The 12,689-nt window shown below is 62.6% G+C and overlaps 2 protein-coding genes across 5 annotated transcripts; one reads left to right on the top strand and one right to left on the bottom strand.

Annotated features, from left to right (window-relative positions):
• Positions 1-44: 44 nt before the first annotated feature.
• RPAIN (RPA interacting protein) lies at positions 45-7,070 on the top strand. Of its 4 annotated transcripts, none has more exons than XM_047832220.1 (7): positions 45-453; positions 1,667-1,837; positions 2,840-2,900; positions 4,191-4,302; positions 4,478-4,541; positions 4,889-5,029; positions 6,940-7,070. In XM_047832220.1, the coding sequence occupies exons 1-7, from the start codon at positions 373-375 to the stop codon at positions 6,967-6,969; spliced, it is 660 nt and encodes a 219-aa protein (XP_047688176.1). In that variant the 5' UTR covers positions 45-372; the 3' UTR covers positions 6,970-7,070. The 4 variants fall into 4 exon arrangements, with proteins under 4 accessions (XP_047688176.1, XP_047688177.1, XP_047688180.1 ...); XM_047832221.1 differs by lacking the exon at positions 6,940-7,070 and adding an exon at positions 5,169-6,927; XM_047832222.1 differs by lacking the exon at positions 45-453 and adding an exon at positions 464-1,348.
• A 59-nt stretch (positions 7,071-7,129) lies between these two features.
• Positions 7,130-11,999, bottom strand: C1QBP (complement C1q binding protein). Its single transcript, XM_047834030.1, has 6 exons — positions 11,704-11,999; positions 10,792-10,942; positions 9,192-9,285; positions 7,955-8,050; positions 7,635-7,757; positions 7,130-7,528 (listed from the first exon to the last, which is right to left on the bottom strand). The coding sequence occupies exons 1-6, from the start codon at positions 11,906-11,908 to the stop codon at positions 7,379-7,381; spliced, it is 819 nt and encodes a 272-aa protein (XP_047689986.1). The 5' UTR covers positions 11,909-11,999; the 3' UTR covers positions 7,130-7,378.
• Positions 12,000-12,689: the final 690 nt, after the last annotated feature.

The following is a 12,689-nucleotide window of genomic DNA, read 5'->3' as shown; positions in this document are numbered from 1 at the left end:
CGGGGCCAAAGGGAGGGCTGCGCGCCCGGCGGGCGTGTAGTCGGGGCCGCCGGGACGGCTCCGCAGCTGCGGGAAGGCCGGCCCCCGGGCCACGGCCGGAGACTGTCTCTTATTGCTGGCTGGACACCTCCGCCTGGCTAAGCCTAGCCATCCCTCAGGATCTACCTCCCTCAGTCCGGGTTGGGCTGGCCTCACAAATGCCACTACTCGGGGTCGCCCTCAACTGTGTCTCCGGGAGGGGTAGGCCGAGGAGACTGCCCTTCCCGGAACTCCCCGAGAGCGAGAGCTCCGAGCGCCCGGAAACTACAATTCCCAGGGCTCTGAGCGCCCCCAGGGGCGGGACTTCCTGGCGGCGACTCGCGCGGAGAAGAGATGGCCGAGGCGCCGGGCTCGGGGCACCGCTCGCTATACAAGGCGGCGGGTTCGCCGTCCTGGAAAGAGGCTTTTCGGCAGGTGGGCGTGGGGCTTGGGAAGCCTCGTCCGCGCCGCCGTTACCCCTACTCCGTCCGGGGAGACGCCCTCCCGCGTGCCGGGCAAGGCAGGTGCCCGAGCGCCGGGCGGTGGCGGGGGACCTGGACCTGGAGCTGGACCTGAGCGGGACTGGACCGAGCCGGGCGCTCTCGGGGTTTCTGGACCCTGCGTGCGGGGTCTTGGCGAGCCGGCCTCGTCCCAGCACCACCTGCTGGGGGCGGTGGGTGGGCGCCAGGGAGGCGCTCGGCTTCCCTCCGTTCCTCTCCAGAGGGGAGTCAAGTACTTGGAAAAGATGCCTGTTTCTGCTCCAGACTTGGCTTCTGCGTCTCCGTAACTGTGCCTCAGCAGGGACGTGCGCCTGCCTCACATGTGACCTATTCTGACATCAGCATGCCTCGCGTCATGTGGTGCACCTTTCCAGAAAGGAGTAGAGATCCTGTATTCTAGGAAAATACTGGGATGCTAGAAATGACGCTAATAGCAGAGGCTTGTCAACCTGGGCTGTGGACGTTTTGAGGAAGACAGGTCTGCGTTGCTGGGGGCGCTGTTCCCCGCACTGTGGAATGTTTCGCAGCGTCCCTGGTCTCCACCCGCTAGATGCGGTAGCCCCACAATTCAAGTGACAACAACAAAAAATGTCTTCAGGCATTGCCAAATGTGCCCTGGGGGCTAAAAATCGTCCCGCGTTGAGAAACGTGTCCAGGAAGGCGGCTATCGTCGCCGTAGCTAGAGCAGCAGGGATGTGGGAGTCAGGACGCCGGCATTGAAGACAGGCTGTGAAATATGCCGATCTGGGCTCTGTAAACAAAGCATTGTGATTCCATCTGTCTGTGTGTGGATAAGGGCTGGAGAGGAATACGCAGAAATAATAATTAAGGTTACAGCCGAACGTTTCCTGTCTGTAAATTTCCTTTAATGTCTCAACACCTAGTCTTAAGAAATTTTTATTTTAATATTTATTTAGTTTTTGAGAGACAGAGTGTCAGAGGGGGAGGGCCAGAAAGAGAGGGAGACACAGAATCAGAAGCAGGCTCCAGGCTCCGAGCTGTCAGCGTGGAGCTGGACGCGGGGCTTGAACCCATGAACCTCAAGATCATGACCTGAGCTGAAGCCGGACGCCTAACCGACTGAGCCACCCAGGCGCCCCAGGAATTTTTTTTTTAACGGAACTGCTCCCCGTCTTTTTCCTTCCAAGGGATGCCTGGAGAGAATGAGAAACAGCCGGGACAGACTCCTGAACAGATACCGCCAGGCAGGAGGCGGTGTGCCAGGGAGTGCTCAGAGCACCCTTCTGGTGCACGAAGTGATGGAAGAGGAGTGGAGTGCGTTGCGGTCGGTGGAGGGCCGTCCAGAGGTCTCGGCTCAGGTCAGGCTGGGGTGTGTGTTTTCGGGGAGGGGCCACAGCACAGGACTGCCGGGTGTCCTCTCTCCCTGTTTCCCCAAGTCCTCTAACCCCGCCATCCTTCAGCTTTCGAACCACTCAGCTTTCGAACTACCCTTAACCCAGGCTCCTCCACCTTGAACGTTAGACTCTTCTGGATTCCTGGTTCATGAACCCCAGACTGTCAGTGTGCTGTGTCACTGCATCTCATGAATCTAAAAAGAAAGAAATTTCACTGCTCGGCTCCCCTCCCCTGGAGATTTTGATTCGGCAGGCAAGGGCCAGGAGGCTGTCTCCTGTAGAGGGTCCCAGAGCTTTCTGATCCTAATCTCAGCCAGAGTGGGGGGGCTGGGTGCAGACAGGAAACCGGTTACCGCGTACCAGGAAGATCGCTGGCGTGGAGGTCCGTGGTTCTGGAATCCCGGCCCTGGTTTTGCTCTGCACTCTCACCTCTCCTGTGCCCTGAGCTTCGCTTCACCTTCGTGCCAAGAAGAAGGTAGCGCTGGCCAAGCAACGTGAGAAAATGCCGGTACGCTGCCCTGGAAACATCGGGGCTGTCTGTAGCCATGACGCACTGTTGGGTGATTTCCACGTGCGCCAGCGCTCGCCCCGTGTCTGAGTAACCGTCGGCCCTCACAGGAGCTCTTTCAAGTAGGTTTGTTCCCGCTTCACAGAGGCCCGAGGTGAGGTTTACAGAGGTTCAGAACTTTCCGGCACTTACTTGGCTTTGGCAGAACAAATACTTAGCTGCTGCCCTAGGCTGTCTCCCCCCAAATTTGGGACCATTATTTTGTCACTGGGGGTTCAGTGGCTCGTTGATGGCTTCTTGGCGTGACCGCGTTACCACATCATCGCTAAATCCTGCAGAAAGACTGGACCGGTTTCCCCAGTGAAAGCTGACTTCAAGCCAGCCTCCAAGTAGGAGTCGGGCTGGGGCCTGCTGGCTGATTAGGACTTGAAGCCTCGCGAGCCCACTTTCTCTTGCAGTTGGAGGAGCCCGTGGACCTGGCTGTGCTCGAGGAGATCCAGCAGGAGCTGGCCGACCAAGGTGCGCCCTGGGGTCATCCTTCCGCCTGCAGGTCCCTATGCTAACGCAACGTTTGTTTATTTTCGAGAGAGAAAGAGGAGGGGCAGAGAGAGGGGGACGGAGGATCTGAAGCAGGCTCTGAGCTGACAACTGAGAGCCTGATGTGGGGCTCGAACTCACCAACCGTGAGATCGTGATCTGAGGCCAAGTCGGATGCGTAACCGACTGAGCCACCCAGGCGCCCCGCTGCCCACTTTTCAGAGACGATTAGTTCCGCCTCCACTTCTAGCTTCAGGCGGGTGTCAGAAGGCCCTGTTTTGACTTTCAAGTCTCGGCTGTCTGCCCGAGAATAAGTCTTTTGGGCGCTGGGCCTTGTGCTCAGACTCTGCGTTCTGTGGTGTTGTTTTCTCCTGGTGGCTAGCGGACAAGGTACCGTGAGACAGAAGGCAGTGCTGTCGCGCCCGGGTGGCACAGCTCGGGGTGCGGCCGGGAAGCAGCATCCGTTCCGTGGAACGCGGTCCCATGTTTATTCTGTGCGGCGGTTCCTTTCTGTTTACAGAGGAATAGTCCACCGAGCCCAGCTCCGTCCCAACGTAACTTTATTTGAAAAGTCAGACGTGGGCTGTGGTTTGCTGACCCCCTGCGCTGCAGCCTAGACCGTGAGCTCATCGAGAGCAGGGACCGGCGTCTTTCACCTCTGTCCCTCCTTCCTACCACCTACGTCCTGGGCATCGTGGCCCGCTTGCCGCATGAAAGAACACAGATTGTGCACGACACAGACCGAGCATACGGACGCTGGAGAACAGGGCACTTCACACTCAGCAGGGTGGGCTGGGCGACGGCAGGAAGTGCCCTGTAAGTGTCCCCTCTCTCCAGCTGCCCCCCAGGGCCCTGACCCACCACGCTCTGCTCCCGCAGCCTCTGGAGAGGTGTGTGGACGTTGTGTCCCTGTCCCTTGTCCTCACCACTTTCCCGCCGGTGCTCACGGAGGACAGACAGACGGGAGGGGAGGGACAACAGGTTGGAGCCTGACAGAGCAGTAAATGGCTTATGATTGGTAGCATGATTTGGCCTGAAATTATTCTGTCCTGGGATGAAGCCTTCGGAGTGGCCCCTGGCGTGGGGTCGGGGTCGGCGAACGAGGCAGGTGGGGTGGGCCCGCCCTGGGTAGGCGGTGGGGTGGGGCCGGCCGGGGGTTGGGGGGAGGTGGGGCGTGGCCCGCGGCGGGGGAGGCGTGGCCGGCCGGGGAGGGGGCGTGGCCGGCCGGGGAGGGGGCGGGGCCGGCCCGCGCAGCTGCCCCTTGCCTTGCAGAGCGGAGCATCATCAGCGAGTATGAGAAGAGCTTGCAGTTCGACGAGCGGTGTCTCAGCATCATACTGGCTGAATGGGAAGCAAACCCCCTCATCTGTCCTGTGTGCACAAAGTAAGTCTTCGAAACGTTTCCAGCGTTATCGCCCCCCCCCGCCCCCCCCGCCGCCCCCGCTCCCAGGTGAGTGGCTGCACCTCCCCGCCCCACCGCCAGACACTGCTTATCTGGAGAGGTCTGCGGATCCAGGTCTGCTGGCCGCGGTCCTCTGTGACCCCGACTCTGCTTCCAGGTCCAACCTGAGGGTAGCCAATGGCGTGGTCACGTGTCCGTGTGGCCTGTACCTCTCCAATCACGTAAGTTCCACACGCCCATGGCTGTGGCCTCTTCCTGCGCGGACCCGCTTTCTTGGGGAGCCTCGGGGGCTCCCTCCCGGCCCCAGGTCCTACTCACACAGGCCCGGCTGGGAGGTTGGAGTGTGGCCGGCACTGCACCCTCCCCCCTTCCCCGGAGCCATTTGCTAAACACAAGGGCCCCCGGGCTCCAGATCTTTCTGGGAGTGTGCTTTGGAGTTGGGAGCACTACGAAGACAACGGTGTTCAGAACTTAAGCTCCCGTGACCTCTTACCTGACAGGGATTGGTTTTCAAGCTGTTGACTCTGGGGGTAGCTGGATTAGGTTGTGGCTTAACTTTATTTCCTAGTTTCCGGAGTTGACGGAGCAAAGGCTTCGCGCCTGCATAGAGGACAGCGTGAACGCGCACAGTGCACACTGTCCCCACACGCCTGAATTTTCGGTCACACAGGCGACAGGAGAAAGGCCCACTCTTCTCATGAGCTGCCTGGTAAGCCTGCCGGGGACCCCGTGGCGAGAGCGGGCCAGTCGTAGGTTCTCTTCCCGCACCGGGAGAAATCCCAGCTCAGAAACAGGGAGACATTTATCTTCTTATCTCCTTTTAAACTGTGTTCTTTTGAACCGGGTAGGTGTTTAAAAGTGCAGTTCTCTGAGGGGTTTACTTGCCCAGGAAGATGAAGCCACTGAAACTACCGGAAGGGAGGGGACAGAGGCCACCCAGGAGTGGGGAGCCTGGCCCAGAGTCAGCGGATATTGTCACACTCACGAGACCCAGACAGGCCGGTCCGTGTCCGTTGTGCAGGAGGGCGTCAGGTCACTGGGGAGACAAATGCCCCTGTGAGGGGGCTGGACGGTGGGGAGGGAGGCATTTGTGCCGCGGGCTCCGTCTGTGACGAGGGGACGTGTCCCCACTGCTGGGGGCGGGAAGCAGGCTCGCGTCAGGCTCGTCCTCCAGGGAGACCGAGCCGGCCCTGGAGTCCGGGTCTCTGGTTCCAGCGCCTCCGCTGTTCCCTGCTCGGGGCTCGGGCCGGTGGGGACCGGCTTTCCCGCAGGCGGGGTGGGGAGGACCCTGGGTGAGGTTTAAGTGGCAGGCGGCCGTGCCCCCTGCTCCAGCCCCTCACAGACCAGGCACCTCCGGGGGCTCCCGCTCTGCGTCCGACGCTCGAGGCTGGTTTGCACCTGTGACTGAGCACTGCCGCGTGCACCGTGGCAGCCCGAGTCCTGCTGTTCTTGGGCTCCCGCTGTGCCTGATGCCGCGTCTCCGCGACACCACTCGTGCCTTCGTCCTTGAGGGCGACCCCACACCTTGACTGTCCTCCCAGCCCCAGCACGTAGGCAGGTGCCTGATGCGTCTGCAGCAACGGGTTGAGGTCGGGGTGGGGGCTCAGACGGGGCGCAGGTCAAGTGGCTTCAGCCCCCGCCTCCTTGCGGAGATGGGCGAGCCAGCCACCTGAGGCGTGTGGCGCAGGAACGTGAGCCCCAGCCGCGGGCTGGAGGGAGTGGCTGGGAGCACCCAGCGGCACCCCAGCGCGTGGCCGTCGCGGGCCCCGGTCCGTGGGGTCAGGGCCCCGAAGCTCTGAGCAGAGGGAAGGCGGGCGGAGGTGAGGCCAGCCCTCCTGGGCACAGCTTGCCAGCGCGGCCTTCCCGTGGGGAGAGACCCCCGTGGGGCCGGCGGGTGACAGAAGCAGGGTTGAGTTCACGTGCCCGGAGCACTGGAACTCGGGTCGCCAGGCCTCTGGCTTCACGTGAGGGGGAGTCCAGGACCGAGGGGTCAGGCTGCGGGGGGTTCGGCCTGGATGTGGGGCCTGAGGCGAAGCCGCAGGTGCGGGCTACGAAAGGTCACGCGTGGCCACGAGGACACGGGAGGCAGGAGATGTGCGTGCGGTCTGGGCTGGTCACAGGCTGGAGGGCACTAGACCCCAGAAAGCCACATGTATCCCCTGTGGAAGCGGTTGGGGACTCCGTGGCATGGTGGCCGGGTGAGCGGTCAGGGAGTCAGGAGCCTGTTTTCACTCCGATGCTTACCGGGCCTCAAGTTGGGGTTCTGCCCGTGGGGGGCACGCGTGGTCTGTACCTCCCTGCGGCACATGCCTGTTTGAGGCCCAGGGTCAGTGGGAGGAGCCTCACCTCCCCGCGTGGCCGCAAAAGCCACCAGCTGTCAGAGGCTTGAATCTGGCCTCTGGCTTCCCCCGTCCCAAGGGGGAGGGCGTTTGAGTGTCTCTGGGATGTGATCTTAGCTGGAGGCCACCGTGCTGGTGCTGGCAGACTGCTGGCAGCCAAGGCAGTCGTCCTGGGGCTGCGGGAGGGCGGTCCCCAGCACAGCCCCAGAGGCAGGCTCTCCATGCTGGCGCCACACCGCCCAAACCAGCCGTGACGACCTGAGTTCTGTCCACATTCCAGGCTTGTGACACTTGGACCGTGATCCTCTAGAACCGGCCCGGACACCTCCCCCCTCGCTCCATCGGACAAAGGGCCTTGTAAATAGAAACGTTTAATTTATAACTTATTTTGTATTAAAATTTTCAAACGTCTCTGCTGTCGGGTGTTCTGTGACTCAGGCTGAGGGAAGGAATAGAAAAGACGGGACACCTCAGGGGAACGAAACCAATTTTATTGTCCGTCATTCTGTTATACAAAATTCCAGGAGCGACAGAGCCTAGAGGAGGAGTCAACGAACAGTAAGTAAGAGGGTAGCAGAAATAATTTAAAGCTGAATTATTTTCCATGATATCAGCACGAAAACCGTCTCCAAGCACGCGTGTCTAGCTCCAGAGTGGGCCTGTCCCCTGGCCGAAGCCTGCCGTCAACGCGAGGCGTTCGACGTCTGCTCTGGTCTGGCCTACTGGCTCTTGACGAACCCCTTCAGGTCTTCGAGAAAAGTGATGTACTCCCGGTGCTCCAGGGCCGTGCTGAGCTCCACCAGCTCGTCGGCGAAAGTGTTGTCCACCCCCCGGTCGGCCAGGAAGTCCATCAGGTGGTCGTATAAGGCCTGGAGACAGAGACGCCACTCGCTACCAAGACGCCGCGGGTCCCTCCCCGGACCGGGACGCTCGCCCCGCGGGGCCCAGGGCGCGCCCAGCTTCCCGGGGGCTCACCCAGTCCAGGGAGGCCGTGTTGAGCGTGTAGTTCGTGTCCTTCCACTCAGACTCGCCGACCGACTGAAAGCTCACTTCTCTGATGGCGAAGATGTCACTCTCGTCCTCCTCTTCCTGCCCCACCTGGAAGGACACGGGATTTGGGGAAAGTGAAGGGGCTTCTGGGACAAACCAGACCATTAACAGCTTGAGAGTCACCAGATTTTAACCCGCCCTCACCCCCCACGTCCTCCCCGGCTCTGCTGGCCCCTGAACGGGCCCAGGAAGGTCCCTGGAGGCCCTCCCCGTCCCCAGGGGGGCGGGCATGCCACCCTACACACCTCATCTTCCGGATAGTGACAGTCCAGAACCAGGGCCTTCTTGCCGCCGTTCTTTATAACCTCCACCACGAAATTGGGAGTGGACGTCAGTTCGGGCTGGGGAAGCGAGAACAAGTCAGCGCGTGCCGCGCCGGCAGGGGGGCGGGTGCCCGGACCGGAGAGCTCACCCTGCAGGGCCCTGATGACCACGGCCGGGGTGGCCGTCGGCGCTTTCAGACGATACGCGCTAGTGCCCGTAAGTGAACAGCCTGGAATGCTAACGGCATCGAGGCCACGCGCCAGCTCATTGGGGAGACCGGGCTACCCTGTTCCCGAGTCGGTCCTCTCTGGACTTCTAAACGAGGTCTTCGAGGGCAGGGGGTCACACAGCTGGCACGGCTTCGCACCTGTCAGTGTCTTACTTGTTCACAGAACTTGCCACGCTTAGAATTAAATCTGAATTACGGCCCCAGCTAAGTTAATTCACCTCCTCCCCCGGGGCTCGGTTTTCCATCCTCAGGCTGCAAAGCTGGCCCAGACCCCCGCGATCTCTCTCCTTCCCGCTGACATTTCGGGGTCTTCCTCTGTACTGGACGGGGAGCCGTCCGATACCGGGGGACCGCAGTCGGGGTGGCTGAGACAGAAGCACACGGGGTGGGGGGGGGGCGTAATCTGTGCTTGGTCATGAGACGAGTCCAACACCTGCTTAGTCAGGAAGTCCGGGGACCCTGTGACCCTCACACTGGCCGGCTCCTAGCCAGGCACACGGCCTCTTAAGATGTTTGAGGACCGGGCACATCCGGGTCCGGCCAAGAGGGGCCGTGTGCCAAAGTGCCAGGTGTCCCAATCTCTGACACCCCAGCTTTGCTACCCCGGATCAATGGCTGGTGTTTACCGCCAGCCTGTGACACGTCAGAACATTCCTCGCTCGGAAACACTGCAAACATCTCCCGATCGTAAGAAGGCTTAAAAGAGGCTCGTTTCTTCCCGTTAAGAGCACACAGGCCACACTGTAAGCCTACGGGGGGGCGGGGGGGCAGCTTCCTGAGTTCTGGGAAGGAAAGGGGGCCTCCCGGTGCTGGTGCTACAGCCGGAGAGCGCTGCTCCGGGAGGAGAGCCCCGAGGATAGAGGCCCCCTGCCTCCCCGCACCTCCCTTCCCGCAGCGGAGGAATCGGAAGAGCACACGTTCCTTCTCCGAGGCCCTGGGATGACCTGTCAGCACTCAGATCCCAGCGGGTGACCGTGCACCCTGCTCACCTCCTGTTCTTCCGCCTTCTGCCCCTGGGAGGGCTCCTCCTCCCCAGCAAACGTCGGCGGGATGCTGTTGTTAATGTTGAACGTCACCGTGATCCTACAGAGGCGAGAGAAACCTCAGGAAGGGCTGTTTTCACTCGGTATTTAGCTGAGTAAAGTGCCGAGCTGTGCTACAGTTAAAAATGCCGATGGAAACAATGTCTCTGATGCCACGGACTCGACTGTACAGTTTCCCGAACAGCCGGGTGGCTCCGGCCCCAAGATGGACTTAGCAGCCGTGACTGTGCCCCCTACGCGTCAGCTGCTAGAAGTCACACTAATGGGCCCCGACCGGTCCCACTTTATCTCCACCAGATCCAGTCCTGTGTGGGCCCCTTCGGGCGATGGCGCCCCAGGGCCACACCCACTGGTTATCTCCCCAGGGCCACCGCCCACCCTGCTCTTGCCCCAGGCGCCCTCCGGTGGCAGTGACTGAGAAAGAGCTGGGATGGCAGAGAAGCCTCTGGGGAAAGCTACCCCCAAGGAGGGGGGGGGTGGGGGGGCAGAGCGGCCTGAGGCTAAGGACCAAGAGAAGCCTGGAGGGCTCAGTCAGTTAATAGTCTGACTCAATTTCTGCTCTGGTCATGATCTCAAGGTCCGGTTCGTGAATTTGAGCCCCAGGTCGGGCTCAGAGCCTGGAGCCTGCTTCAGATTCTGGTCTCCCTCTCTCTCTGCCCCTCCCCTGCTCAGCTGCTCAGTTCTCTCTCTCAAGATAAACTTAAAAAAAACAAAAACAAAAACAAAAAACAAAAAACAGCAGTGCAAGTTTCACTCACACACCAGGCCAGAAACACCCAGTTCCTGACAACTTTAAGGCGCAAGGATCCTCCTCACCTGACAAATCAGGCCCCGAGCCCCGAGTGGAAACCGCAGCGAGGGGACCGCAGAAGCTGTATGGCTCACCCGCCACCCCTGCCCGCCACCCCCTGGAGCTGCAGAAGCCCCCTCCTGCAGGAGGGCCGGCTGGACGTTCAGCCACAAGACCTGTCTGACCCGCCCGAGCGAGCGCTGACCGAGGGGAGCCCCGGGGCACAGAAATGCCTTCATTCACGAGAACCTTATGTACAAGGACCCCAAACCGGCTGCGACTCCACTCGCCCCAGGAAAACGGTTTTGGTGACGTCACAGAGCACACCGCTGACCCTGGGGGACAGGACCCACTCTAGGCAGAAACACCCGAGAGTCAGAACCCTCCTTTACAACACATATGAAAGTGGACTCAGAACGGGGAGAGGGGGGCACACATCTGAACCGGGCGGAGAGCCCCCCACCTTCCTGGTGGCCACACTCACTGCACCGTATCCTGTCCTACAGGCGAGGCACAAGGTTTGCGTTCAGGGCGCAGGGACCCCGATCCTCACCCAGAGCCCGCGGAGGCGGCGGCCAGCGCCCTGGGCAGTCGGGGTCTGCGCGCCCAGCCTCAGCAGGAAGGACAGCCGGCCTCCCAGGCCCACGGGCCTCGAGCTGCCAACTGCCGTGCGGCTCCCTCGCGGTCCCGATGAACGAAGCACCGGGCAGGCCCACTCGGGGGGCGCTTCCCCGGACCCCAGGCCCCCGCACTTACTTTTCTCCAGCCACTTTCCGCACTAACGTGGCTTCTGTCCCGTTCACTTCCAGCTCCCAGCCCCCAGACATCTTGGGGAGGGACCCATGCTTCTGGATCTTCTTCTCCTCCTTAATCTCGTCGTTCAGGAACTCGACGAAAGCTTTGTCTCCTACGGCAAGAGTCCGTAAGACACAGAAAAAGAACCAGTCCGTCTAAAACCCGAGACCTGGGGTTACTGCAGCCGGAAACCTAGACCTGGGATCTTTTCTGATACTTGTGCTGCTGCCAACCGGGGTCCAATTCCCACCCGTGATGCCTCAGTTTCCCCATCTGTAAAAATGCTGGAAACACTTCACCGGGAAGCTGACCTAGACTCTAGGAAAACGATTTTGCCAGGCTTGACCACACCTGGAACCCCTGACCCCCGGGCTCCCCAACGGTCCATCTCGGAGGCTCAGACAAAGCCGCCCGCAGGGTTTAATCACATCTATCCCTACCCGTGGGGGGAGGAACACGGGTTCAACCCGCTGGTCACCCACCAGTGGGGGAATGTGCGGGACTGGGTGCCCAGGACCTACAGCGGAGGGGAACATCCCCCGCCCCCCGCCCGGTGGGTCCCCGGCCCTGACCCCAGCCCCTCGACCCCCAGCCCTAACCGCCCAGGCCTGGCCTGACCCCTCGGTACTCAACCTTTGACCCCCGCGAGCCATGGCCCTGGGACCCCCGACCCTTGACCCCCTGGCCCTCACCGCACCCCCTTGCCACTGGTCCCCCAGCCTCCACCCCGGACCCCCTCGTCCCCTAACCCCCTAGCCCTGACCCTCGTTCCCTCGCGACTCCCCCCAGCCCTTACCTCCCAACTTCTCGCCGCCTGACCCCCGACCCCACGCCCCCGTCGCCCCAGCCCTGACCCCCGACCCCGAGCCTCACCCTGGGTGTGCAGCGCGCCGCAGCCGCAGCCGCAGGGCCCGCGGGGGAGCAGGAGGCCGGCGCGTACTCGGAACAGCCCGAAAGGCCGCACGCACGGCCGGGGCGCGGGCTGCAGCAGCGGCCGGGTTGGCGGGACGGGCGCGGCGCGGAGCCCGGCGACGGCGGAGCCCAGCGCGCGGGGCACGCGGCGCAGCAGAGGAAGCATCGCGGCGGCGGCGGCGGACACGTGCGGGTGCGAAGGGCGACCCCGGCCGAGATCCCAGCCCGCGCGCCGCCGGAAGTCCCGCCCCCGCCGGGAGCGCTTCCGCGCCGGCGCGGTGCGGGCCCGAGGCGCCGGGCTGCGCGGCGCCCTCTGCTGGCGGCCTGCGGTGCGACCCGCGGGCCTGGGTCCCCGAGGTCAGCGCGGCTGCCCGGACCTGATCTTCCCGCCCGCCCCGCCGCTCCGCCCCGCGGGCCGCTTAGCTCCAGGGCGGGCCCTCTGAATTGCTACGACACCCCCCCCTTCAGCGTGCACTCCCCTCCCCCGGCATGCACACCCTCAACCCCGGCGTGCACCTTCCCGCGTGCACTCCCCTCGCGTGCGTTCCCGCCCCGTGCACCCCTCTCCCCAGCGTATACCACCCCTTGTGTACCCCCTTCCCCCGGCATGAGCACCCCCTTCCCCGGCATGCACCTCCTCTTGTGCACCCCTCTCCCGCAACGCGCACCTCCCGAGCTGCACCTCCCTCCTCCGAGTGCACCCCCTCGGAGTGCATCTCCCTCATATGCACCCCACTGTGTCTCCCCCCTTACTCAGCGTGTACCACCCCCTCGGCGTGTTTCCCCCCAGCCTGCATCCCCCTTTCCCAGCATGCACCCTTGTGTGCAGCCCCCTCCTCTGGCACGCATATCCTCTTCCCCAGCGTGCACCTCCCGCATGCGCTCTACCTCGGGTGTGCACCACCCCCCGCCGGCATATACCCCCACCGGGCGTGTCCCCAGTTCTG

The sequence above is a fragment of the Prionailurus viverrinus genome, chromosome E1 (genome assembly GCF_022837055.1).
Source record: "Prionailurus viverrinus isolate Anna chromosome E1, UM_Priviv_1.0, whole genome shotgun sequence".
Lineage (NCBI taxonomy): Eukaryota > Metazoa > Chordata > Mammalia > Carnivora > Felidae > Prionailurus > Prionailurus viverrinus.
Note: the sequence above shows the minus strand (reverse complement) of the source record. Positions and strands in the feature narration are given on the sequence as shown.